Source organism: Cervus elaphus, chromosome 30 (genome assembly GCF_910594005.1).
Source record: "Cervus elaphus chromosome 30, mCerEla1.1, whole genome shotgun sequence".
NCBI classification, from domain to species: Eukaryota; Metazoa; Chordata; class Mammalia; order Artiodactyla; family Cervidae; genus Cervus; species Cervus elaphus.
Genome location: NC_057844.1, coordinates 20,034,810 through 20,059,206, shown reverse-complemented (window position 1 = coordinate 20,059,206; position 24,397 = coordinate 20,034,810). Strand labels below are relative to the sequence as shown.

Sequence of the window (24,397 nt, the reverse complement as noted above, 5' to 3'; positions counted from 1 at the left end):
ATGCCACTTCATGAAACCCACTAGGATGGCTAAAATAATAAAAGCAGATTATAACAAATGTAGTTGAGAACATGCTGAAATGGAAACCCTCATCACTGTTGGGATTGCAAATTGGGCTTCCCTGGTGGCTCAGATGGTAAAGAATCTGCCTGTATGCAGAAGATGAGGGTTCCAACCCTGGTTCAGGAAGATCCTCTGGAGAAGGGAATGGTACGTACTCCAGTATTCTTGCCTGGAAACGTCCATGGACAGAAGAGCCTAGTGGGCTACAGTCCATGCAGTCACAAAGAGTTGGACACGACTGAGCGACTGACACTCTCTCTTATAACTGCTGTAGAAAATAGTTTGGCAGCCTCTAAAGGTTAAACATTGAGTTACAGTATGATCCAGCAGTTCCATACTTCAAAGAAATAAAAACATGTTTCTCCACAAAACTTACTCGTAATAGTAAAAAATTATATATATATATAAATATAATTTTAAAAAATAGTAAAATAGTAGTGAAAATCGCTCAGTTGTGTCCGACTCTTGGCAATCCCATGGACTATACAGTTCATGGAATTCTCCAGGCCAGAATACTGGAGGGAGTAGAAATAATCCAAATGTCTTATCAGCTGATGAGTGGATAAATAAAATGTGGAGTATATCCTTACAATGAAACGTTATTCAGCAACAAAAGGAAAGAAGTACTGATAAAAGGAAACAACATAAGTAAAGCTTGAAAACATTATGCTAACTGGAGAAACCACTCACCAAAAAAAAGCATATACTGTGTAATTGCATTTATACGACCATTTATATTCCAGAAGATTCCGTGTGTATTCCAGAAGAGACAAGTCTTTAGAGGCAAGAACAGGTTAATGTTGCAAAGGACTGAGGTGACAGTTGGCTAGAATCAGGAGGTGACTGCTAAAGAAAATAAGGTTTCTTTTTGTAATGATGAAAATACTCTAGGGACTTCCCTGGTGGTCCATTAGTTAAAACTCTGTGCTTCCACTACAGAGGGCATGGGTTCGATCCCTGATCAGGTAACTAAGGTTCTGCAGGCCACATGGTGTGGCCAAAATTTTTTTAAAAAAAGGAAATTCTCTAAATTTGATTTTGGTGATGGTTGCACAACTCTGATTGTACTAAAAATTGTTGAGTTTGTACACTTTAAATGGCTCAGTTATGGGCGTGTGAATGATATCTCAATGTTGTTGTAACAACCACCACCAAAGGAACAATGGTTCCACTGTGGAACCTAGACTGTATGCAGGTAGGCAGAACAATATACTGTACTATTTTAAACACCAGACAAAAACGTTTTCCTATAAAGATTAACTGGATGTTTCCTAATACAAATGTTTATAACCTTGCTGAAAAGTTACATACCATACATGTTTCAGAATTCATCAGTAAACAAACCCAGATGATTCAGAGTTAATAATATAAAGTTGGTAATTGAAGCCATGGAAATATAATATTCTAGAAGGGGTTTGTAGAGGAAGTAGATGAATGGCCTGCAAGGTTGTAGACAGAGCCTAAAGGGAGAACAACGTAGATGGACAAAGGAAGAAGGCCACGGAGGAGGATGGCATGGAAGTCAAGGAAATAAGAATGAATGGATAGCAGTGTACTCCTGCAAAGATGCTACATACAGATTTGTTTCATGAATAGAAGATTGCTGATGATGTTTGCAAAAGCAGTGTTAATGGAATTTTTTGGAAGCTGGCTAAGTGAATGGAGTGAAGAAGTGGAAAACACTGTAGACTGTTCCTTCAAGAATTTTGGCTAAAGGAAGACAGTAGTCAAAAGAAAATGTAGATTGAGGAAGAGCTTTTGTTTTTTTTCAAATAAGATGAGAGAGACTTGAACAAATTCATGATGATGAAAAATAGAGCTTGGAAAAATGGACAAGGGGGTAACTGATGAAGAAAGACCCTGTGGTTGTGATAGGATGAAAGGAAAGAAGAATGTTCGAGGATGCAGTTGATTGGGGATGAAATTGAGATTTGGAGGTGTAGTGCATGATAGGAAGTTGAGAGAATTGCTACCATCTCATGGTTCCTGTTTTCTTAATAAATAGAGGACCTGGTTTTCTTCAGAGAGGAAGGAGAATATGGAAAAGGGGGCTTGTGAACAGTAGCTTTTTTGTGCAAAACTACCTAAGGAAGGCTGGAAAACTAACCAAACAGCAAGCATTGAGAGTTTAACTGAGATTAGAGACCTGGAATTGGTAATACCCATATTGGAGGCTGAGGTTTATTTTTGTTTTGTTTTTTTCTCTTGCAACACTTACTAGCCTGGCTTTTGGAGTAAGACTTGAAGTGAGTCAAAGTTAGCTTTTTATCAGGGCAACAGGATAGAAATACAGGGGGCAGAAGTGTTGAAGTATGAGGACTATGTAAGAAGGAAGCAAAACAGGAAGGGGTTAATAAAGTGGGCGAAAATCAAGGGCTGAGGGTCTCAAGTAATCTTTGTGGATCTAGGTCAGTCTGTCCAGTGATTAATTAAGGGTAAGTTGTCTAGTGCCTTAATTGAATCTTTGGAGTGTTTTGCTGCTAGGGTCAGAGATTCTTCAAATTAGAGGTCAGTGTACATAGTGTTTAAGGGAAAGTCTACCCATTTCATATTAAAATGTTGAATATTCCAGAGTTTATGAATGAAGTATAAAGCATCCAAAATTTATCCTAATTGAACTGGCAGATCTGTGGCTGGTTCTTGATGAAAGGATTGCTGGAAACTTAGAAAAAAGAACTGGTGAGCGTCAGGAACAGGCTGTTAGAAGGGTTGTTGAAGATACCAGGGATGTGGTCAGGACTTGGTTTGGAGAGGAAAACTAAACCAGCTTCTAGTCTTTGCCGATTATAAGGGCACTGGTGATAGAAATGAAAATGGGCACAAAGTGATATGGTTAAATGGTTTAAGTTCTTTTCCACAGCTCCGTGGAAGCAGTGGTCTTGAAGTGTATGGAGATAGATGAGACATTGACTCTGACACATGTGGAACATGGGGACATCTTTAATCATGATGATAGCTAATGTTCTTTGCGGGCTGTCTGTTCCAGGCACTGTCCCCATTATGTAAACTTTTAACTTGAACTTGACTCATTTGTCGATGTAATCCTATGAGGCATTGTTATCATCATTTTATAGATAAAGAAGCTAAGATGGAGAGGCCAGTAACATTTCAAAAATATTATCCAGTTTGCGTGGGGGAGCCTGAATTTAAACCTAGACCACTGACTCCAGAGCAGATGTTTCTGACCACTGTGCTGTGCCATTATAGGATAGTGCTCTAATGTAATTTGTATAATATGTATTCAGTGTGTGTTGAGTAATTTACATGAAACTGTAGAGGAGAATTGTTTGGTACGATATGGATGCTTTCTAATTTAGTGATAATTTTGTTGGCTATTTTATGAGAGAGTTAACCAAGAGCAGTGGTTAAGAGTGTGGTTCCAGCAGCATCAGCATCAGTGTTATCTGGGATCTTGTTGGAAACAAATTCTTAACCCTTACCCCAGCCCTGCTGCTTGAGAAATCTGGGAGCAGAGCCCAACAGTCTGTTGGGTTTTTTTTATTTTTTTCTGGCCTCGCTGAGTCTTCATTGTGGCACTCGGGTGCAGTGCACGGGGGCTACTCCATAGTTGCGGTGTGCAGGTTTCTGATTGCGGTGGCGTCTCTTGTTGCAGAGCACGGGCTCTGGGGCCTAAGGGCTTCAGTAATTGTGGTGCAGGGGCTTGGTTATCCCAAGGCATGTGGAATCTTCCCAGACCAGGATCGAACCCCTGTCTCCTGCATAGGCAGGCAGATTCCCGACCACTGGGCCACCAAGGAAGTCCCAGTTTGTGTTTTAACAAAGCTAGTTTATTTTACTGAAGGCTAAAAATTTGAGAGCTACTAACCCAGAGCAGAGCATCGTATCAGAAGGTAAATTAGAATTTGAATTAGCCTTAAAATGATACTGAGATTGTCACTGTTTTCTGGATCACATTCTAAGGATTAAAATGTGATGCGGATTTATTAGCATTACATAGTCCCTGGTGGCTGAGATGGTAAAGCATCTGCCTACAATGTGGGAGACCTGAGTTTAGTCCCTGGGTCAGAAAGATCCTCCAGAGAAGGAAATGGCAACCCACTCCAGTACTCTTGCCTGAAAAATCCCATGGACAGAGGAGCCTGGTAGTCTACAGTTCATGGGGTCACAAAGAGTCAGACATGACTTGAGCGACTTTACTTTCACTTTTCACTTTCATACTTTGTGTGACTGCAGTTTGATGTGTTGATTCTACTGGTAACAAGTGAAATGGGAAGCAAAATGTCAGGGGATCACAGCTGTTGACAGCGCACAATGCTTGGTTGTATATCAGTAGTGCTACTTTAAAGGAAAGTAGTTCTTTCCTTTAAACATTTAAAAAATTGTGTAGCATTTGATATACAAAAATAGATAATGTAGATATGTTTTGAAGAAATAATAAAACAAATATCTGTGAATCCAATACTAAGTTTCAGAACTAGAAACAGAAGCTATCTCTGATCACATCCCTAGCTTTCTATCAGAAGTAAATCCACACTGTAAGTAGTGACATTCTTGTCTAATTCTTCTGTCACTGTATTGCCCGTGACTGGGCTGAGGGACTTGTACCCTGGACTTCGGGCCTCTGTGTTGTAATGAAAGTGCATGTGTGACTCCAGAGCCAGAACATGTATTTCATTACACACACACACACACACACACACACACACACATATAAAGTAATCCACTGTCATAAATGTGTGTAAATCATTGCTTTGCTTTTCCTGATTACTGTGCATGTCTGTATCCTGAAATAACATAGTATTTAATTTTGCTTGCTTTTTTATAATATGAAATATTCATACTGTATAATGTGGAAAATAAAAAAATTTTAGTTGTTTTGTTCATGTAATGTTAACGGTTCTAGATTCACTTGTGTAGCTGTAGTTCATTCATCCTCATTGCTGAGTAATGATTGCCTCACAATTTATTTATTTTCCTTTTAATGAACATTTGAGTTGCTTTCAGTATTTTTGTTTCTTGTTATTACAAACCAGTGATGCCAGAAGCCACTTATATTTATCTCATGATGAGTATATGCAAGAGCTTCTGTAGGATTTATACCTTGGAATAGAATTGTTGTGTACTTGAGTAATTTTCATCTTTACCATATTTTTAAAATGCCAGATTTTCTCCCAAAAATGATTGTGCCAACTCACCAGTTGCTCTATATCTTCATGAACACTTGGTGATATATCATACCTACTGACGTTTTGGCAGTCTTAAGTGCAGAAAGGTATCTCACTATACTCTTGGTTTGTATCTTCCTATGTGATGGAGTTGACCATCGTTTCATGTTGACTGTTGTTTTATCATCTGTGAAATGCCTTGTCTTTCTCCTGTTTTGTCTATTGCCTTTCCTTAGTGATACATGAGTACTTTGTTTATTCTGGATATTTATTGTTTAGTATTCATACTTCAGGTTTCTTTCCAGTTTGGCTTCTCTTTTCATTTTCTGTGTGACATCTTTCAAAGACCAGAAATACTAAATTTTAATGGAGTTATTTTTTAGATTTTAGCATTTTTGTGTTCTACTTAAACTTTTCTCCACCCAGGGATTGTAAAGCTATTTTTCTTTAAAAACTTAAAGTGTTGATTTTATAAATTTTCAAACCATCTGGAATTGATTTTTCTGTATGGTGATATAGTAGGCATCCAGTTTCTTTTTTTTCCCCCATATGGATAATTATTTGGCTCAGGACCATTTATTAAATGGCCTTTTTTACCAGTGGTCTGCAATACCATCTCTATCATATCAAGTCTCCATGTATGTTTGGGTTTATTTGAGGGATCTCTTCTTTTGGTGAATTTATTTTCTGCTTTAATCTGTATATACTTTTATATCTTGAAAAGTTAAAAAAATTTAAAATTACAGCTAAACATAATTAATAGAAGTAACTTTATTTAAATATCCAGTGTTCAGATTTCCCCAGCTGTGTTTTATATGTAACATACATGCACACGTTCTAATGTGTGTAGTGCTGTTGTTCAGTTGCTAAGTCGTGTCTGACTCTGTGACCTCATGAACTGCAGCTCTCCAGGCTTCCCTGTTCTTCACTATGTCCCTGAGTTTGCTCAAACTCAAGTCCATTGAGTCAGTAATGCCATCCAACCATCTCATCCTTTGTTGCCCGCTTCTGCTTCTATCCTCAGTCTTTCCCAGCATCAGCATCTTTTCCAGCGGGTTGGCTCTTTGCATCAGGTGTTCAAAGTATTGGAGCTTCAGCTTCAGCATCAGTCCTTCCAATGAATATTCGAGGTTGAGTTCCTTTAGGATGGACTGGTTTGATCTACTTACTGTCCACGGAACTGTCAAGAGTCTTCTCCAGCAGCACAGTTTGAAAGTATCATTTCTTCAGCACTCAGCCTTCTTTATGGTCCAACTCTCTCACATCTGTACATGACTACATTATAGTTTGTTTGGATCAGTATTCTTGTAAGTTCTATGTTCTGTGATTGGTTGACATGTCTCTTAAATCTCCAGTCTGTAGGTTCCTGCTCCATTTCTCAAGCCACTGCCCCCTCCCCCTTTGCCTTGTTGCTTGTTGTTTGAGAAATGGAGTTGTTTATCCTGAATTTTGCTGGTTGCAACTTCTTGATGTTCAGTATGTCCATCTGTTCTTTTCATTTCCTGTAAATTGGTTGTTAAATGTAAAGGCTTGGTATGTTTTGTTTATTAATTTATTTGCAGAGATTGATTTGTATGTGGTATTATATACTGCAAAAGAAAGATCTTGAGATACAATTTACGTACATTTTCACATCTGCTCAGTGGTTTTTAGCATATTCATACTAAAACTAAAAGTTGTACAGCCATCTCCATACTCAATTTCAGAATATTTTCATTACCATGAAAAGAAATAATATGACCTTTCGGAGTCATTCTCCATTCTCCACCCCCCTTCAACTAATCTGCTTTCCATCTCCATAGATTTGCCTATTCAGGACCTTTATATAAATGGAATCATATAGTATGTGGTCTTTTGTGACTGACTTAATTTCATTCAGCATAATGTTTTCAAGGTTCATTCATGTTTTTAGTATATGTTAGTAATTCATTCCTTTTTATTGCTGAATGATTTTCCATTGTATGGGTATACCACATTATATGTATCCATTTGTGGGACACTTAAGTTATTTCCACATTTTGGCTATTGTGGATTGAGTTGCTGTGAACATTCTGGTACAAGTTTTTGTGCAGGCATATGTTTTCATATCTCTTGGGTATATAACTACTCGGAGTACAGTTGCTAAATCATGTGACTCAGTGTTTAAATTTTTGAGGAACTCCCAGACTGTTTCTCAGACTATTGTGCAATCCCACCAGCATAATGTGAGAGTTTTAATTTCTCCACATTCTCACTAGTACTTATCTGTCTTCTTTATTTTATCCATTTTAATGAGTATCTCGTGATTTTGTTTTCTATTTCTCTGATAGCTAATTATGTTGAGCATCTTTTCCTGTGCTTATTGGCTGTTTGTTTATCTTCTTTGGAAAACTGTTTATTCAGATCCTTTGCTTACTTTAAAATTGTGTTGTCTTATTGAATTGTATGGGTCCATTCTGGGCTTCCCTCGTAGCTCAGTTGGTAAAGAATCTGCCTGCAGTGCAGGAGACCCGGGTCTGATCCCTGGGTTGGGAAGATCCCCTAGAGAAGGAAATGGCAAACCACTCCAGTGTCCTTGCCTGGAAAATCATGGACAGAGGAGCCTGGTGGGCTGCAGTCCATGGGGTCACAAAGAGTCGGGCATAACTGAGCGACTAACACTTACTTATTTATTCTAGACACATGTCCCTTATCAGATATATAATTTGCAAATCTTCTCTCTCATTTTATGGGTTGGCTTTTCACTTTCTTGGATAATACATAATTTTTATTGTTGTTGTTCTTTAGTTACTAAGTCATGTCTAACCCCATGGACTATAGCCCACCAGGCTCCTCTGTCCATGGGATTTCCCATGCATCTCCTGCATTGGTAGGTGGATTCTTCGCCACTGAGCCACCAGGTGGTGGTGGTGGTGGGTTTATTCACTTAGTTGTGTCGGACTCTTGCAATCCCATGGACTACAGCCCGCCAGGCTCCTCTGTCCGTGAGATTTTCCAGGCAGGAATACCGGAGTGGGTTGCCATTTCCTTCTTCACGGGATCTTCCCAACCCAGGAATCGAACCTGGGTCTCTTGCACTGGAGGCAGATTCTTTACCGACTGAGCTACCTTTTTCCTGCAGGGAAGCTCATAATTTTTATTAGGTGATGTATAGTGAAGGGCAGGAAAGCCTGGTGTGCTGCATTCCATGGGGTCGCAAAGAGTTGAACCCGAGTTCGCGACTGAGCAACAAACAACAACAGTGCTGGGTTATTTCATTTCCTGATATTAGCAACTGTTGATGATCACTGCCTAGACCCATTAATTTGTTAATTGTGAAGTGGTGTATTTGAATTCTATAGTTCCTTCTTTGTAAGAATTCTGAGTTTGAAGTTAATGTTCCTTCAAGTCATTGAAGATACCAATTTCACCGCTGAGGCTTCCATTGCTTTTCAGAAGTCAGCTTTGTCATGAATACCTTGAAACATTGATGACTCAGTTGGTGGCGAAATTAGCTATTATTGTCCCAGAGCTATTTTTTTCTAGTTTTATCACTACTTGACAGGTCAGTTTTATATCCTTATGTAGTCCCCTACCTCCTCCCCAAATAAAATTTGTACATTTGCTTCAATTACTGTATTTAGAAGGAGGAAGTATATAAATACCTGTATTGCAGAGGATTTTAAAAACAGGTTTATGTTAGTATGGTTTATATACAGTATAATTTACTTACTGTTAGTATAGAGTTTGATTTTTAGTTAATTTTTCAGTTGTGCAGCCATCACAAAAGTTTAGTTTTAGTCTACTTCCATTAACCCCCAAGTTCCCTTCCTGTCCTTTTCTGAAATTACTTGCCTTTATTATAGAGATCCGTAACCTGGAGTTGATAGAGGCCTTCTGATGGCTGTAAAACTGCATGGAATTATATGTAAATATGTCATATAGCGCCTGTGTTTTTAAAAAGGCAAAATTTTAGTAAAGTATTAATTATACGAGTACATTTTAGAGTTGACTGGGGATATACAAATTACTGTGTTGAAGGTTACAGGAGATAGTGTGACTATGCCACTAACTGGATGCACATTTAGCGTCATGATTTTTTTCTTATTATTACTTTTATTGAAGTTTCATTTTGTCATTCACATATATAATTCATTTTCGTACATTCTGAAGTGAAATGTAGCCTGGTTGCCTTGAGCTATCTGCCTTATTTCTTCCCTGTTCCTGTATACTTACGTGTGAAATAGTCCTAGGTGATTCGTTCAGTATACTTTTTGATATTTTATAGAAGGTTTGTGTTTTTGTTATGGTGTCTAGTTAGCTTTATTTGGTTCCTTCTCTTTTAGTTATTATCTGTTGATTCCCTGTTATGTGCAGTTCGGAAATTGATTATGACTTCTTCCCCTCCTGCTCAGCATCTGATGTAAAATATATCTTTTTATTTTTTAGTTGTTTTTGTCAATTGATCTTTTTTCTTTTGGTAGTTTGTGGCTGTACCGCATAGCTTATGTGATCTTAGTTCCTGGACCAGGAGTCTAACTCACGCCCTCAGCAGTGTAAGCATGGAGTCCTAACCACTGTACCACCAGGGAATTTCCTTTAAAGGTTTAAAAAAATTGACTTTGATTTTGAGATAATTGTAATATCATATGCAAATGTAGAACATAATGCAGAGAGACCGTTTATTCAGTTTCCTCCAGTGGTAACATATTGTAAAATATTGATATATATACAGTCAAGAGCTTCTCCATTTTCAGCTGCAAAGATTATAATCAATCTGATTTTGGTATTGACCATCTGGTGATGTCCATGTGTAGAGCTGAAGATGGAGAAGCTCTATACAGTCAGCAAAGACAAAACCGGGAGCCGACTGTGACTCAGATCATGATCTCCCTATTGCCAAATTCAGACTTAAATTGAAGAAAGTAGGGAAAACCACTAGGCCATACAGGTATGACCTAAAGGAAATCCCTTACAATTATACAATGGAAGTGACAGATAGATTCAAGGGATTAGATCTGATAGGTGCCTGAAGAACTATGGACGGAGGTTTGTAACATGGTACAAAAGGCTGTGATCAAAACCATCCCCACAAAAAAGAAATGCAAAAAGGCAAAATGGTTGTCTGAGGAGCCCTTACAAATAGCTGAGAAAAGAAGAGAAGTGAAAGGCAAAGAAGAAAAGGAAAGATAGCCATCTGAATGCAGACTTCCAAAGAATAACAAGGAGTGATAAGAAAACCTTCCTCAGTGATCCATGCAAAGAGGAAAACAATAGAATGGGAAAGACCAGAGATCTCTTCAAGACAATTAGGGATACCAAGGGAACATTTCATGTAAAGATGGGTTCGATAAAGGACAGAAATGGTATGGAGCTAACAGAAGGAGAAGACAGTAAGAAGAGGTGCAAGAATACACAGAAGAGCTATACAAAAAAGATCTTAATGACCCAGATAACCACAATGGTGTGATCACTCACCTAGAGCCAGACATCCTGGAATGTGAAGTCAAGTGGGCCTTAGGAAGCATCACTACGAACAAAGCTAGTGGAGGTGATGGAATTCCAGTTGAGCTATTTCAAATCCTAAAAGATTATGCTGCTAAAGTTCTGCATTCAACCTGCCAGCAAATTTGGAATACTCAGTAGTGGCCACAGGATTGGAAAAGGTCAGTTTTCATTCCAATGCCAAAAAAATGTTCAAAGTACCACATAATTGCACTCATTTCACATGCTAGCAAAGTAATGCTCAAAGTTCTCCAAGCCAGGCTTCAACAGAAGGTGAACCCTGGAGATTCATCCAGGCTGTTGCTTGTATCAATAGTTCATTCATTTTTTAAAAATGTTTCTATTTTGGCCACACATGGCCTGCAGGATCTTAGTTCCCTAACTAGGGATCAAACCCAAACCCCCTGCAGTGGTAGCATGGAGTCTTAACTGCTGGACTGCCAGAAAAGTCCCTCCTTTCTTTTTATTGTTGGGTAGCATTTTGTGGTATGGATGTATCAAAATTTCTTTTAAACTACAAAGGATGTCTGGGTTCCAGGTTTGGGCTGTCATGAATGAATAAAGCTGTACCAACATTTGTGTATATTTATGAAATATAGGTTTTCATTTCTTTGGGATGAATGTTTAGTAGTTGCTAAGTCCAGTGTATTTGAATGTTTAGTTTCCTAAAAAATGATTTTCCAGATGCTGCTTTACATTCCACCAGCAGTGCGTGAGTTTCTCTACATCTTCCTCAGCATTTGGTATTGTCTCAGTTATTTAATTTAGCTGTTCTGGTAGGTGTGTAGTAATATCTCATTTGGTTTTAATTTGCATTTCCCTAACGGTTAATAATATTGAACATCTTTTCATGTATTTATTTGCCATCTGTATATCCTCTTTGATGTAATATCTCTTCATTTCTTTTGCCTATTTTCTAATTTAATTGTTGTAATATTATAAGAGTTCTCTATAATAGTGTCATTGCCAATATTTCATTTTCAGTTTCTAGCTTGTCTTTTCATCCTTTCCACATGGAAGCTTTCTAAGAGTAAAATTTTAAATTTTGATGAAGGTTCCATTGATTGGTTTTTCCTTTTATGGATCATGCTTTTAGGGAAAAGTGTAAGAATTCTTTGCCTAGTTCCAGATCCTAGTTTTAAATTTCAGCATGATCAGTTTGTATTATATTTTGTGTATGAGGTATGAGTCTTCAAGTTGAGGTTCATATACTTGTCTATTAACGTCTGCCTGAATAACATCATGTGTTGAAGAGTCTAACTTTCCTCTGTTGAATTATTTTCATACCTCTGTCAAGGCAATTTAGCATATTTGTGTAGGTCTGTGTGGGGTTCTCTTTTCTGTTCCTTTGATCAGTGTATATATTTCTCCACCTATATCACGCAGTGTTTATTACTGTAGCTATATAATAAATCTTGAAGTTAGATAGACTAATTCCTCCCACTTTTTTCCCTCACAAAATTGTTAGCTATTCTAATTACTTTGGGTTTCTACATAAGCTTAGAACAGTATTATGGGTATTTGAAAGGAACTGTGCTAAATCTGTATATCATTATGAGAAGAATTGACATCAGCTTGAGTCTACCAGTCCATGAACACAGTATGTCTTTACATTTTTTTAGCTTCTTAAATTCCTTCATCAGTGTTGTGTCATTTTTGACATCTGTATCCTGTATGTGTATTGTTAGGATCATACCTAAGTTTTTTCTTTTTTTTTTTTAGAAATTATTAATGATATTCTTTGTATTTTTCATTTTGATGCCCATGTGTGCATTGTTAGTTTATTGCTGGAGGAACGAGGCTCCCTGACTTCAGACTCTACTACAAAGCTGAAGTCATCAAAGCAGTATGATACTGGCACAAAAACAGAAATATAAATCAGTGGAATGGGATATAAAGTTCAAAAGTAAACCCACACACCTATGGTCAGTTAATCTATGACAGAGGAGACAGGAATATACAATGGAGAAAAGACAGTCTCTTCAGTAAGTGGTGCTGGAAAAACTGGACAACTGCACGTAAAAGAATGAAATTGGAACATTCTCTGTGATAGTTTTGATGCCCATGTGTTCGTTGCAAGTGTATAGACATACAAATTGACTTTTGTGTTTTTATCTTGTATTCTGTGACCTTGTTGAGCTCATTTATTAGATCTACCCTACATATAGATGTCCGGAGGCATTTTTATTTTCTTTTTTTGAAATCCATTAGTCTTTCTAATATATCTTGGTATTGGTTTTTCTGGATTGATTTCCCAGTACTTTGTGTGCTTTTTCAGTATTTTGTTTCAGGTCTTTTAGTTTTAGAATTTTTCTTTTTTAATTATTGTCTTTATTGTTATTTCGAATAATTTTCACCTTCATTTCTTTTTTATTTAAGTTTTATTTCTTTGCACATTATCTCTTAAGCATTATCTGTTGTGTGATTGTTCTTGGTTAGGCTTTCTTTCTGAAATTTTCAAAATTTTCAAATTCTTTGATTTCTATTACCTCATTTTTGAGTTTTTCTGAATAATAATGTTCTTTCATGTTTTCTGTCGTTCTCTAGGATATAATTTTTACCTGTTGTATTTTAATGGATCATTCTGATCCTTATGTCTTATAAAATATAATTTGACCCCAATCCTTTTATGTTGTTCATTTTATGATACGTTTTCCTGAGCTTTTCAGAGTGAGGGGTGGGTCAGGATAGCTTTTCTAGCCACACCACTCTAGACCCCCTTCTTCTTTTTTTAAAAATGATTTTATATATATAATATATATATATATTTTTTTTCTTTTCCCTATTTTCTGAGATGCGGCTCTTTTTCACTTACCCACTTTCGTCTGGATCCTCTCTCTGTTTTGCCCTAGTTGTGCCTGTCTTAATCACTTGGAATTCTTCTCCCAGAAATCTTTCTTCAGTTACAGGGCTTTTCCCCGGAAGGAGGACTTCAGCCTCTTGTTTTTGAGCCTACTCTCGTCGTTTTCTTACAGTGCTTTGTCCTTTTCATTTGCAGCTATCCTCAAATTGCCTTTCTAAATTCTAGAGATTCATGATTTGGGGTTCTCCTCCCCTCTCCTCCTTCAATTACCCAGTTACTTCTGCCCTTCTATTTCCTTCAGCAGATATGCTGAGAACTTGTCAGTCCTGTGGTTGGTGATTGGACCAGATTTAACCTTCTTGTATTTGAGAATTCGTGGGGTTGCCTTATCACCCATTGTTGTAGATTTGTGCATGGGGTTTTGGTTTGACTGTCCTGGTAACTTTTTGGTGTGTGTGTGAAGTGAAAGATTCTAGATTTAAAAAATTAATTGAAAGATTTTATTCAAGAGAATTGCAACACAGGTTTGCATTAAAAAAAAAAAATGCTCTGGCTACATTATGGAAAACTGGTTCAGTGCATAGAAGGAGACTAGTTAGGAGACTAGTAATGATCCAAGTGACATGATGGTGGCTTTGTCTAGGCTAGTGGCATTAAGGCTAGAAGGTGTGAATCCTATTTTGTTGACCTTGTGGATGTCAGAGAATGAGAGAGTGAACAGACATGGATGAGCTACCAGGATTGGGGTTCTTGAACTGTTTGGGTGGTTGCACTGTTTCCTGGTACTGGGAATATTCATGGAAGCGTAGGTGGTGTTTTTTCTGTGGGGGAAGATCAGGGAGCAGGTGTGGTATTTATAAGCAGCTGAGTTTGAGGCCTTGCAGTGATCTGTCCCCTATCCCTAAATTTACACACAGGCACACATATTTTAATTCTTCATTGAGCCCTTTCCTGACCCTCTGATCATGTCTCCTTCTGATATAGAACTTTATTATTTATTTTCCTATCTTAACAGTTAACACATTTGTATTACTACGTGTTATTACCATCTTTTCCCCTAGACCAGCTGCTGGCAAACTTTTCTTAAAAGGACAGATAGTAAATATTACAGGCTTTGAGGGGCCAAGAGACAAAAATAAAGGTGTCATATAAACATTTAATATCCTTTATACTGTAATCACTTAAAAATGTACAAACTATTCCTGTGGGGCCCTGCAAAAATAGACAGCTTGCCAGAATTGGCCCACAGGCTATGGTTTGCTGACCACTGTACTAGACTATAATTGCTATATTTGCCTCCTAGTTGCAGGCACATTGCACTTTGGTTGGATTTAGTAAAATTTTGACGAAAGAGTGAATATTGTACTTACAGATTTGAAGCCCAGGCGAGAGAGCAAAATAGATACTTGGGAATGGTCTTCAAACTGTAAATGAAGACGTAAGAGTGGATGAGATCACTTGGGAAGAATGTAAGGAAGAAGAGGCCCTAAGATGAAGCCTTTTTCTGTAACTGAAACAGAGTGGAGAGTAAGTGATGACTAATTCAAAGGTGTTTGTGCCCTAGATGAAGTTAGTACCTGTTGCTGATTGACCTAAGCCATTTGGCCGTTTACACCTATAGGTTCTTTTGGATGAATAGAAGGTCTTTAACTGTATAGATGGGTGAGGGTGACAGGTGATTTTCCTTAGAAATTTTACTACCAGTGAGTTATACTATTATTATTGTTGTTTTTGGCCATGCTGTATGACTTGTGAGCTCTTAGTTCCCCGATCAGGGGAACTAGGTCTTCAGCAGTGAAAGTGCTGAGTCCTAACCATTGAACTGCCAGGGAATTCCCAGTGAGTTATAATAAAATAAGCCTTAGACAGAATTTGCTGTCAATTCTTACATAAGTGTATTACACAATGCTGTTAATTCTTACACAAGTGTGTATTAGCGAGCAGTCACAAGAAGTCATGGAGCTTGTTTTATGAGTTTAGCTCTTTTAGACCCTGAACTACCACCTAGCAATAAAACTTTAACCCTAAGTAGACACCAGGAAGATCTGACTAGAATTAGGGAACAAAATCTTTCAAGATGAGGTGGGCCACAGAATCACTTAGACTCAAAAACTTCTCTGAAGACCGACTGTAGGGCTTGTCAGATTCTTAAACTGTAAACAGGTAAGAATCAAGGCACTTGTACAGTATACCTAGTTAATCCATATGTCTTGAACAATTCCAGTTCAGCAATAAAAAATTATTTCCAACGTCTCTTACAGTTAATTAACAAACAGGTGTCTAAATTCAGAAGTGGATATTTGAAGCACTTACTAATTGGGAATTAACTCCTGATTTGGGCACTTCACATGCTAACTAACCTCCTCTGAAGTGTAGATTCCTCATTTATTTAGAGTTCTTTATTTTTTTTTCCATTTATTTTTATTAGTTGGAGGCTAATTACTTTACAGTATTGTAGTGGTTTTTGCCATACATTGACATGAATCAGCCATGGATTTACATGTATTCCCCATCCTGATCCCCACTCCCACCTCCCTCCCCACCCCTATTTAGAGTACTTTAGAAGTTAACCCACCACTTGTAGACTTGCTGAAGTAGTATTTTAATGGAAATTACAGTGTAGCAGTAACTTGATCGTATTTTCGAAGAAATTTTGTTGTCTACTATCTTATTTTTTTAATTAATGAATTAATTATTTAATTTTTGACTGCGCTGGATCTTCTTGGTACGTTCAGGCTTTCTCTGGTTGTAGAGAGTGTGGCTACTCTCTAGTTGCCGTGCGTGGGCATCTCACTGCGCGGCTTCTCTTGGTGCAGGGCGTGGGCTCCAGGGCTTCAGGAGTTGCAGCACGCGGGTTTAATGTGCTGCAGTTGCTCCGCTCCATGTGGGATCTTCCTGGACCAGGGATCGAACGTGTCCCCTGCATTGGCAGGCGTATTCTTAACCACTGGATCGCCAGGGAAGTCCGTGTGTACTCTCTTTAAATAGTTTGTAAACAGTTGAGTGTAGTAGTTATTACAATCAGAATACCTTTCTCTTCTCAGTTTTAGTAATGGTTTGATTAGGCAAACAGTTTTTACAGGCAGATTTTGAAAATTGGTACAGTTTTTCAGGTGAATAAAGACAGCTTTCTTTACAGAGTGATCAGATAACACTTCATTAATATTTGTATTTGCTCAACATTTATTATAATTTGTATGATTAATCAATACATAAAGCATCCTCTGTATTAATAGTGTTGAAGCCTAAACCCAGAAACATTAGCTATAGAATTATATTCAGGACTCTTTTTACTATTGAACCCTATTAGTAGTGATAGTTTTAGCAGTGCCTCTTTCCATCACATCAAATAAATGTTAGTAATTTGAATTTTGTTTGGCAGTTTGCTTTACATTAAATGTATATCTGTCTTTAAGCATGAGTTTATATCTAGATTAATATTTCAGTGTATTTAACAAAGTTTATAATTTGGGTTCCATGGGATTCTTTTTCCTACAAAGAGATTAATTTATCACTGTAGTTTAAGAAAACTTGACAGAGGCACAATAACAAAAGATCATTAAATAGAATAATATTAATAACACACTGCATCTAGCACTGTATTAAAACATTAATACACCGTGACATGTGGCATTTATTCTAAAAATGTAAGCATTTACTGTATTTGTGTGTGTAATGAAATAATCCCTTATATCACTGTGTTAAGAGGGGAAGGGATATATGTGCTGTCCTTAGTCGCTCAGTCGTGTCCGACTCTTTGCAAAACCATTGACTGCAACACGCCAGGCTCCTCTGTCCATGGGGATTCTGCAGGCAAGAATACTGGAGTGGGTTGCCATGCCCTCTTCCGGGGGATCTTCCCAACCCAGGGATTGAACCTAGGTTGCGTTGCAGGTGGATATTTTACCAGCTGAGCTACCAGAAATATCTAGTTATTTTAATAATTCCTATTAAGACATTCGTGAGAGAGCCTCTTAGTAAACTTAGAAGGATACTTCTTTATCTTTTGATACAAAATACCTGTCTCAAGTTTATTTTCATTTTTATGTTATTTTAAGGTCATAACAATGAGTAATTTACTTTTTTGAAACATTAATTGTTTGAGATAAAATACATTAGTTGCAGGCATAAAAAATTGGTTCTGCTACAATATTGTAAAGTAATTAGCCTCCAACTAATAAAAATAAATGGAAAAAAAAATTGGTTCTGGCTGACTTAAAAGCAAAACCATATTGTAAGGCTATGAGGTAGTTCATCGAATGAGTAGAGATACCAGATAACTAGGAATATAGCAAGTTCAGAAGTAGGCATGGCTCACTGCCTTGTCCAGATACTTCCTTTGGTAATTAATACGCTTTGCTTTTAATTTCCCCCTTTCTATTTTGCTCTGGGTTCAGAGTTACAGGGGAGAGTTCTGTTGGCAAAGTGTGAGCTCATGCTGTTTATGCTAGGACAGAGTGAGATGATTTTCTTTTTTCTTTTTTTGGACATGCTTTAATAATTCCATCCAGACCATACAATGGAGAGTATGTAACTCCCCGTAGAAACCTGGGTGCAGTTAGGACAGGGGTGGGTCTTAGGTAGCGGAGCTCTGTCTCCACTCCCCATAGAACTAATCGACAGGTATCCAGTAAAATAAAAAGGAGTTTTGACTTTCTAGCTGCCTATAGTTCATCATTTAAAGTTGAAAAGTGATGAATCCTTAATCTTTAAGAATAAAATAAAAAAAAAAATTAAATGCCAGAGACCTTAATTTATACTAGCAGTATCAATATTTAGATACTTAATGAAATTTTTTTTTTCTTACAGACAATGCGAAGACACAGAAATGAAGTGACAGTTGAATTGCGAAAGGTAAGAGTGATTTGTGTTTAATAAAAAAATAGATTTTTTCTGATGTTAAAACTTTGTATAACTTGAATAATGAAAATGCTATGGCAGATTAGTGGGCATCCCTAAAACTATACAGCATAAAAACATACGGTTAAATAATTTATGATGGTATACATTTTTAGTACCTTCCATTTATTGAGGTATTAGGTACTGTGTGAAGTACTGTACCACTGTCATTGAAATTCTCATAACATCTGGTGAAGTTAGATACTATTTGTTAAAGACACCTTAGAAAAATAAATAAAAATAGAATAACCTTATATTCTACCAGTTGGATGCAACTGCTGGTAAAAATTTGTTTTGTTTTCTTCCATTACTTTTGAATTGCCCTTGATTAGATTGTGTTTTTATGCAAGCACATTTTATTTTTTTAAGTGCATTTTCTTTTAAGCAAATTTTAATTATCAATTAAGAAAGTACACATAATAAATTCTGTTTATATACACATGTACATTTAAAAAATAGATTTGAAACTTACTTCTAAATCTTTGTGTTTGTCTTAGGTTAGATTTTCTTCATCTGATTCACTCCTAAAACTCACATATTATCTTAAATCTTTTCAGTTTCAGAAAGACTATCTTGATTCAGAGAGTACACACTCTTCTCAGTGAGTCACTAAAATTAAATGGACCTGTACATTTATTTACTCAATAAGTCTTTAATACCCACTTTGTGTCATGAGTTTTTACTAAACATTGATATTATGCTACTTGGTATAGTATACAGTTCCTGAGATCCATTCTTCCATACCCCTTCTGACCCATTTTTTATTAAGTTTGAAAAATACTTGCTAATCTCGGTTCTTTTGACTCCTTAACTTCATGGATACTCAGAGATTAACCTCAGTGATATGTCAGTTTTCAGATCGTTGAGTCACTTGGACCAGAGAACTGAACTAAGCCTTAGCTTTTAATAAAGTGGGTGAGGTGAGCTCCTTGCCAGTCTTAACACTTTGTACTTAGCTTCTTTTTCTTTTTAACTTTTTATTAGCACATACATACAAAAACCAGCACAGCCTAAGTGTACAGCTCAATGAATTTTCACAAAGTGAACACATCTGTGTAATCACCTCCTAGATCAGAAACAGTACAGTGCCTGTATCCCACGGCCACTTCACAGTTAGCGCTGTGCCCCGAGGTGACCATTGCCCTGATTTCTAATGTTATAGATTGTTTTGCATATTTTGAACTTTATATAAATGGAATAGTATGTGTCCCTTTTGTATTTGGTTTTTCATTCATCTTGTGACGATCATTCTCTGTAGGAGAGCCACTAGGAATAAAATTGAAATTAAATTATTATTCATTTTTTTGTTATCTCTTCACATTACACCAACTCTCTCCCCAGATGTGAGCCTTCATTTTCCCTTAACTTTTCATGCTTGGAATACAATTCTGAGACTTTTGTATTGGTCTTGGTATTATTCAGAATTCTGTCCTGTGTTAAGCTTTTTAGCTCTTCTGATATGCTTATAAATCTAAGCTCTTCACTTATATTTATACTTGGTGATTTGTTTCTCTTATATTAATAGTTGTGCCCCCTCTGTATTTAATTTATAGAATTAAAGTTTCTTCCTTGCCAGAGTACGTCTTTTCTTAATACCCACCTTGGTTTCTTTAGAGATCACTTTTTTTTTTAACTTTTATTTTATATTGGAGTATAATTGATTAACAATGTTGTGTTAGTTCCAGCTGTACAGCGAAGTTATTCACTTAAACATATACTTGTATCTGTTCTTTATCAAATTCTTTTCCCATTCGGGTTTTTAAGAATATTGAGCAGAGTTCCCTTGATATATAGTAGGTCCTTGTTGGCTGTGTGCTCAGTGGCTTTAGTCCTGTCCAACTCTTCGCAAACTTGTGGACTGTAGCCCACCAGGCTTCTCTGTTCATGGGATTTTCCCAGCAAGAATACTGGAGTGGGTTGCCATGCCCTTCTTTCAGGGATCTTGCTGACCCAGGGATCAAATCCGTGTGGTGGTGGTGGTGGTGGTGGTGTCTAGAGACCTCTTTATTATCTCTTCATTTTCCCCCTTCTGGATAACATTATTTCCTTTCTAATTACTCTGATTAATTCCTGAAAAAAAATGCTTATAGGATGATCAAAATAAAATTAACTGAAGAAATTTCAGGCAGTTTCTTATTTCACATTTTGGAATTCCTTGAGTAAGTAGCAGAAAGTGACCCCTTCGAAATAAAGCCTGGACTTCAAAGCTTAATTGATTTTGATGTACTTCGTCAGAGGTGTGAAGAGCCCTTCAAAAGAATGATTCTTCCATTCTTTAAGGACAGAGTGTCTGTCTTTGATTTCAGCCTGGTTATCTCTATTGCTCCATTGAGGAGAAAATCACAGCATTGTTACTACTGACACTGAGATTGTTGAAAATACAAGAAAGGGAACTAGTTCCCAGAGTTTCTTAGATGAGCTCTACACATTTCTACTGGATGTTCAGCTTCTAAACCGAATGTGTTAACCACACTCCCCCCACCCAACCCCAGCTTCCTGCACCCCAGTACTCCTAGATCTCTTCCCCAGCCCATCTCAAAATGCTTAGTCAGATTCTGGACATGTAGTTGAAAGTGTTAGTCATTTCATTGTGTCCACCTCTTTGCGACCCCATGAACTGTAGTTCCTCTGTCCATAGAATTCTCCAGGCAAGAATACTGGAGTGGGTTGCCATTGGCTTCTCCAAAGGTTCTTCCCAACCTAGGGATTGAAGCTGGGTCTCCTGCATTGCAGTTTTTTTTTTTTACGGTCTGAAACACAAAGGAATTGCAGATATGTAGTTGGTAAGTGAAAGTGAAAGTCACTCAGTCATGTCCGACTCTTTGCAACCCCACGGACTATGCAGTCCATGGAATTCTCTAGGCCAGGATACTGGAGTGGGTAGCCTTTCCCTTCTCCAAGGAATCTTCCCAAGCAAGGAATTGAACACAGGTCTCCTGCATTGCAGGTGAATTCCTTACCAACTGAGCCACAAGGGAAACCCAGGAATACCGGAGTGGGTAGCCTATCCCTTCTCTAGTGAATCTTCCTGACCCAGGAATCAAACCAGGGTCTGGAATTGTGAATCTTAAATTTTTACTTAAATTTACATCATTGAAGTTTTATGAAGAACACTAGTTATAGAGTAGTGCTATTCAGAAGACCTGATCTGTGACAAGTCAGGGAGCTTGTCTCAAAATAGTAAACAAATCTGAAGCAGAGGAACAAATTGGTGAGCTGGAAGATAAAATGGTGGAAATAACTTCTGAAGAGCAGAATAAAGTAAAAAGAATGGAAAGAACTGAGGATAGTTTCAGAGACCTCTGGGACAATATCAAACACACCAACATTCGAATTATAGGGATCCCAGAAGAAAAGAAAAAGAAAGGGTATGAGAAAATTTTTGAAGAGATTATAGTTGAAAATTTCCCCATCATGGAAAAGGAAATAGTGAATCAAGTTCAAGAGGCACAGAGAGTCCCATACTGGATAAACCCAAGGAGAAATATGCCAAGACACATATTAATCAAACTAACAAAGACTAAACACAAAGAAAGAATATTAAAAGCAGCAAGGGAAAAGCAACAAGTAATGTACAAGGGAAACCCCATACGTGTAACAGTTGATCTTTCAGCAGAAACTCTGCAGGCCAGAAGGGAATGGAAGGATGTATTTAAAGTACTAAAAGGGAAAAATCTACAACCAAGATTACTGTACCCAGCAAGGATCTCATTGAAAATTGATGAAGAAATAAAAAGCTTTTCAGACAAGCAAAAGTTAAGAGAATTCAGTACCACCAAACCAGCTTTACAGCAAATGTTAAAAGGACTTACATAGTCAAGAAATACAAGAGAAGAAAAAAGATCTACAAAATCAACCTCAAACAATTAAAAAATGGCAATAGGAACATATATATCAATAATTACTTTAAATGTAAACGGATTAAATGCTCCAACCAAAAGACACAAGCTAGCTGAATGGATCCAAAAACAAGATCCATATAAAGCTGTCTACAAGAAACCCACTTCAGACCTAAAGACACATATAAACTGAAAGTGAGAGGATGAAAAAATATATTCCATGCAAATGGAAAGCAAAAGAAAGCTGGAGTAGCAGTCCTCATATTAGACAAAATAGACCTTAAAATCAAGATTATTGCAAGAGATAAGGAAGGATCAAGGGGTCAAGGGATCAATCCAAGAGGAAGACATGACAATTGTAAATATCTATGCACCCAACATAGGAGCACCTCAATACATAAGACAAATACTAACAGACAAAAAAGGAGAAATTGACAGTAACACAATAATAGTAGGACACTTAACACCCCACTCACACCAATGGACAGATCATCAAAAAAAATTAATAAGGAAACAAAAGTCATAAATGATACAGTAGATGAGATATCTCATTGATATCTTTAGGACATTCCATCCAAATGCAGACGAATACAAGTACACATGGAACATTCTCCAGGATAGACCACATCTTGGGTCACAAATCAAACCTCAGTAAATTTAAGAAAATTGAAATTGTATGAAGCGTCTTCTCCGACCACAATGCTATGAGACTAGATATCAGTTAGCAAGAAAAAACTATAAGAAACACAAACACATGGAGATTAAACAATGCATTTCTAAATAACCAGCAAGTTACTGAAGAAGTCAAAAGGGAAATCAAAAAATTTCTAGAAACAAATGACAAAATGACAAAACCTATGGGATGCAGCAAAAGCAGTTTAAGAGGGAAGTTTATAGCAATACAGTCCTACCTCAAGAAACAAGAAAAACATCGAATAGACAACCTAACTTTGCACCTAAAACAACTGAAAAAAGAAGAATAAAAAACTGCCAAAGTTAGTAGATGGAAAGAAATCAGAAAGATCCGAGCAGAAATAAATGAAAAAGACATGAAACAATAGTAAAGATTAATAAAACTAAAAGCTGGTTCTTTGAGAAGATAAACAAAACTGACAAACCCTTAGCCAGACTCATCAAGAAAAACAGAAGAATCAACAAAATTAGAAATGAAAAAGGAGAGGTTACAACAGACAATGCAGAAATACAAAAGATTATAAGCGACTATTATGAACAACTTTCTGGCATAAAATGGATAACCTGGAGAAATGGACAGATTCTTAGAAAAGTTCAGTCTTCCAGGACTAAACCAGGAAGAAATAGAAATTACGAACAACCCAATTACAAGCACTGAAATTGAAGCTGTGATCAGAAATCTCTCAAAGAACAAAAGCCCAGGACCAGATGGCTTCACAGGAAAATTCTCTCAAACATTTAGAGAAGAGCTAATGTCTGTCCTTCTAAATCTTTCAAAAAATTTCAGAGGAAGGAATACCTCCAAACTCATTCTACAAGGCCACCATCACCCTGATACCAAAACCAGACAAAGACAACACAAAAAAAGAAGACTATAGGCCAGTATCACTGATGAACATAGATGCAAAAATCCTCAACAAAATATTAGCAAACAGAATTCAGCAGCACATCAAAAAGCTCATACAACATGATCAAGTTGGGTTTATTCCAGGAATGCAAGGATTCTTCAGTATACACAAATCAGTCAATGTGGTACACCATATTAGCAAATTGAAAGATAAAAACCATAATGTAATCTAAATAGATGCAGAAAAAGCCTTTGACAAAATTCAGCACCCATTTATGATTAAAACTCTTCAAAAAATGGGCATAGACGATACCTACCTCAACATACTAAAGGCCATATATGATAAGCCTATAGCAAACAATATTCTCAATGGTGACAAATTGAAAGCATTCCCCCTAAGATGAGAAACAAGACAAGGGTATCCACTTTCACCATTACTCAACATAGTTCTAGAAGTCCTAGCTATAGCAATCAGAGAAGAAAAAGGAATAAAAGCAATCCAGATCAGAAAAGAAGTAAAGCTCTCACTGTTTACAGATGACATGATACTGTACATAGAAGACCCTAAAGATAGTATCAGAACATTACTAGAGCTAATCAGTGAATTTAGCAAAGTTTCAGGATGCAAAGTCAATACACAGAAATCACTTGCATTTCTATATGA

The 24,397-nt window shown here is 37.0% G+C and overlaps 1 protein-coding gene across 3 annotated transcripts in view; it reads left to right on the top strand.

Moving 5' to 3' along the window:
• KPNA3 (karyopherin subunit alpha 3) overlaps nucleotides 1-24,397 on the top strand; it is a 91,347-nt gene that overhangs the window by 23,107 nt on the left and 43,843 nt on the right. Inside the window, exons 1-2 of one of the 3 annotated variants that reach the window (XM_043891886.1) lie at nucleotides 1,995-2,000; nucleotides 18,265-18,309. In XM_043891886.1, coding sequence (XP_043747821.1) covers nucleotides 18,268-18,309 — 42 coding nt within the window. In that variant the 5' untranslated portion in view covers nucleotides 1,995-2,000; nucleotides 18,265-18,267. Of the gene's footprint in view, nucleotides 1-1,994; nucleotides 2,001-14,871; nucleotides 14,983-18,264; nucleotides 18,310-24,397 lie in introns of those variants that run through there. The other 2 variants (XM_043891885.1, XM_043891884.1) reach the window with 2 other exon arrangements.